Source organism: Lethenteron reissneri, chromosome 12 (assembly GCF_015708825.2).
Source record: "Lethenteron reissneri isolate LAM-NWPU_2019-01 chromosome 12, ASM1570882v1, whole genome shotgun sequence".
NCBI classification, from domain to species: domain Eukaryota; kingdom Metazoa; phylum Chordata; class Hyperoartia; order Petromyzontiformes; family Petromyzontidae; genus Lethenteron; species Lethenteron reissneri.
This window is the reverse complement of record NC_083790.1, coordinates 2,291,922-2,294,836: the sequence shown is the minus strand read 5'-3', so window position 1 is coordinate 2,294,836 and position 2,915 is coordinate 2,291,922. Positions and strand designations below refer to the sequence as shown.

Genomic DNA, 2,915 nt, shown 5'->3' with positions numbered 1-2,915 from the left:
ATCCGTTGGGCTACTTGTCCAATTCTGACTTGTGCTCGTTATCGTCATCATTATTGTCGTGTAGTGTGTACTCAACATTTAGCAGCACATTTGCAGTAATAATAAAACAGCACTTTCCATAGTTGAGTTGTGAGTAACATTGCACGTCCGTAATATTGTAATTGCACCCTCATCAACCTCGCAGATCAAAGTTCATATCTGTGCACACCAAGGCCGTAATTATAATATATATTTGGGGGGACACATCCCCCCCAATATTAAAGTATGCTCAAAATGTCCCCCCTCCCAATATATTACTATAAAAGTAGATTTCTATTTATATGATTGTGGTTATGGTTGTACTTTAGAAATCCCTAATCTCTACCATTACATACAATGAAACAAGAAATGGTAAAAAAGAAAAAAACAGCCATGTAAAACAATACACTATTCGACATTATTGTAAAAAATAAATATAAAGTCCATCTTATGTCTTAGTGTATTTTTTAATATTTTAGACAGGAAATTAGTTTTCAAATTTAGATTTTTTTTCTGGGAGGAGACCCCCAGATCCCCTGGAACATTTGGTCCCCCCCAATGTTGACTCCATCGCTACGGCCTTGGTGGACACAACCTCCAACCCAACCATCCACGAGCTACGATTAGCACAGTTGGTTACGTACGGTACGAAAGAAGTTCACCATAGACACGCCACGCGATGGCGACCTCTATGGCATTAGAATTTGGGGCGAGCGCCCCACTCTCCCACTCCTCCTCCCGCGGCAATTATCAGTGCTGTGTGTGTATGACACACACACACAGCGCGTGCGTGTGTGCGTGTGTATGACACGCACACACACAGCGCGTGTATGACATCCACACAGCGAGATATATAAAAGGAAGATGCTCGTGAGCGGCGTTGGACTTCGCGCCATGTGATGCAACAAACCACTTTGCCGGACCTTTCCTCACCTCTGCAACTTTCCATCAGAGTGCCTGGTGAGTGAGGTGAGTGGGGCGAGTGGGGTGAGTGGAACTTGACTCCTCTTGGGGAGCGGTGGTGTAGTGGTTAGCGCACTGCGCTACGAACCCGGCGACCCGAGTTCGATTCCCGCTCACGGTTGACACCAGCGACGATTATCCGAGCCCGAATTAGGCATCGCCTAGGTCGACTCAGCCTCAAATGAGTACCCGGCGCGCGCGGAAACATAGCCACTGGGGAGACAAAGGCGGTCGGGCGTGGTGTTGGCCACCCACCCCCTCGTGTACCGTGCCGGCCTTCAGAGGTGCTCGCTAACAGCACTTGCTCCAACAATCTGTTAAGGCTATACGGGGGGAACTTTGTCTTTGTGACTGACTCCTGCCAAGTGTGCCAAGTGTGACGAGTACGTTGGATGTTTTAATAACCACTCCCGTTCATAAATTACTGCAATGAGTTTCCGATTAAGTCCAGGTTTGATGATGGTGGACTCTGTTGCATCACTCTGTGTGTTCAGCGCTTCGTTAGTCCGTCGGTGCTTTCGGGACTTGTTTTATACTTGGCTTGAGACGCGATGTGGAACTCCTGTACTGCGATCCATGTTGAGCACACAGAGAACCTACACAAGTCACACGGCGGACCTATAGACCCGCACAGCGATCTGTGCACACGAACTCGTACAGACACGTAGACTCCCACTTAGACACAGACTCGCACAGAGACTCATAGATTCACACAGATTGGCAGAGACCCAGAGACTCGCATAGAGTGTAATCAGTTCGCGCACGTTTTGTTCTTATCACCCCGAACACGTGTGCTCCTTTCCAGCAGCAGCCGCAGCCATGCACATCCACACGCACCTCGCCCGCATGGCTCTCCTCTCGCTCGCCACGTTACCGCTGCTGCCCTCTTGCCGCCCTCTTCACCTGCCCGAGCCCCTGGGCTTCCGAGAATCTTTCCCTGCGGCCGCAGCTGCGACTCGCCAGCAAGGGGCAGTGATCCCGGGCGGTCTCCTACCCTCCTCGTCATCATCGTCATCTTCCCCGGGGCATCACGCGGCTCGCTCCGTGCAGCAAAGCGAGGAGCCCTTGAACCACATCGTGAAGGAGCTGCGAGGAGTCGACAAGAACAAGGGCGGATTCAGGTTCCGCTTCGGCCGTGGAGGGGACAGAGATGATGATGATGATGGAGGGAGCCGTGGCGGAGGAGGAGGAGGAGCAGCAGCGGGAGGAGAAGACGCCGTGATCCAGGCGTGGGCGACGCGGCGAGGGAGGAGACGGTGTCTCATGGCCCTCCTGCTCCTGCTCGCCGCCAGAGATCGGGTGGCCGGGAGGAGAGGCGCGGGAGGGAGGAGAGCCAGGGACGAGTCCCTGGGGTCCGTGGTCGGGTTCCTGAGCCACAATCGGCAGAAGGGAGGGTTCAATTTCAGGTTTGGTCGAGGGGCTGTGATGATGGGATCGAGGCATTCCTGAGTGTGTAGGGGACACGGAGAGAGAGAGTGTGTGCTGTGCACGCACGTACACACATGCATGCATCATTGAAGACAAATACAAAGGTTCACCGTGTAGTCTTAACGGACGTTTGGGGCAAGTGCTGTTAGCGAGCACTTGCCCCAAAAGCACTTGCCCCAAAAGCCAGCACCACTCCCGGCCGCCCTTGTCTCCCCAGTAGCGATGTTTGCACACCGCACCAGGTACTCATTTAAGGCCCAGTACTGGTTCTGATATTCGCCACTGCTATTGGTCCTGAGCGGGAATCGAACTCGCGTCGCCGAGTTCGTAGCGCAGTGCGTTAACCACTGCCCCACCGCTCCCCTATACATACACACGTACACACAAATGCAAAATACGCATGCACTTGCATGCAGCCGGTTGTCAATGATAAGTAATAAAACATACTCTACTTAAAGTGTCGTCAAATGAGTATTATTGTTGAACGCAGTTGCTAAGCACGTGCA

At 52.2% G+C, this 2,915-nt stretch overlaps 1 protein-coding gene across 1 annotated transcript; it reads left to right on the top strand.

Moving 5' to 3' along the window:
- The first annotated feature begins 922 nt into the window (after window positions 1–922).
- Window positions 923–2,580, top strand: LOC133341642 (zinc finger protein ZIC 2-like). Its single transcript, XM_061550238.1, has 2 exons — window positions 923–978; window positions 1,787–2,580. The coding sequence occupies exon 2, from the start codon at window positions 1,801–1,803 to the stop codon at window positions 2,428–2,430; it is 630 nt and encodes a 209-aa protein (XP_061406222.1). The 5' UTR covers window positions 923–978; window positions 1,787–1,800; the 3' UTR covers window positions 2,431–2,580.
- The last annotated feature ends 335 nt before the right edge of the window (window positions 2,581–2,915 follow it).

What these genes read in the sequence shown, in the direction of transcription:
- LOC133341642 (XM_061550238.1), top strand. Translation starts at nt 1,801, where the DNA reads ATGCACATCCACACGCACCTCGCCCGCATGGCTCTCCTCTCGCTCGCC.